Source organism: Penaeus monodon, chromosome 24 (genome assembly GCF_015228065.2).
Source record: "Penaeus monodon isolate SGIC_2016 chromosome 24, NSTDA_Pmon_1, whole genome shotgun sequence".
NCBI classification, from domain to species: Eukaryota; Metazoa; Arthropoda; class Malacostraca; order Decapoda; family Penaeidae; genus Penaeus; species Penaeus monodon.
Genome location: NC_051409.1, coordinates 4,819,130 through 4,819,719, shown reverse-complemented (window position 1 = coordinate 4,819,719; position 590 = coordinate 4,819,130). Strand labels below are relative to the sequence as shown.

The 590-nt window shown below is 51.5% G+C and overlaps 1 protein-coding gene across 1 annotated transcript in view; it reads left to right on the top strand.

The window, feature by feature from the left end:
- The first annotated feature begins 349 nt into the window (after positions 1-349).
- LOC119588813 (esterase FE4-like) overlaps positions 350-590 on the top strand; it is a 7,840-nt gene continuing 7,599 nt past the window's right edge. The window contains exon 1 of the mRNA XM_037937459.1: positions 350-583. Within this exon, the coding sequence (XP_037793387.1) occupies positions 365-583 (219 nt within the window). The 5' untranslated portion in view covers positions 350-364. The remainder of the gene's footprint in view (positions 584-590) is intronic.

Here is a 590-nt window from a genome sequence, read left to right as displayed (position 1 = left end):
GACATTTATTTAATGGCTTATATCCCTTCCCCATTGTTTTCTGACTCTCCTCCTTCAGTGGTTTCTGACACTTGCCCAGTGACTTCTGACACTACCACAACGACATCTGACATCCACAAAAACATCTGACACTCCCACAATGACATCTGACACTTTTAAAGACATCTGACACTCCCACAATAACGTCTGACACTCCCACAATAGCGTCTGACACTCCCACAATAACATCTGACACTCCCACAATAACGTCTGACACTCCCACAATAACATCTGACACTCCCACACTGACATCTGACACTTTTAAAGACATCTGACACCCCCACAATCACATCAGACACTCAGAACCTTTCCCCTGAAATACAGCATGACTCTCCTTAGCAGGATGAATATGCGGTTTCATCTGGCGCCTGCTCTCCTGCTGTGGCTGAGCGCAGCGGCCGCGGCACAGGAGGAAACGGTGGCGGTCCAGCTGCAGCAGGGCGCCATCGAAGGCAGCAAGTCCGAGGCCAAGGGAGGGAGGACCTTCTACAGCTTCCTGGGCATTCCCTACGCCGAACCCCCCGTCGGGAGCCTGAGGTTTAAGGTAAGCC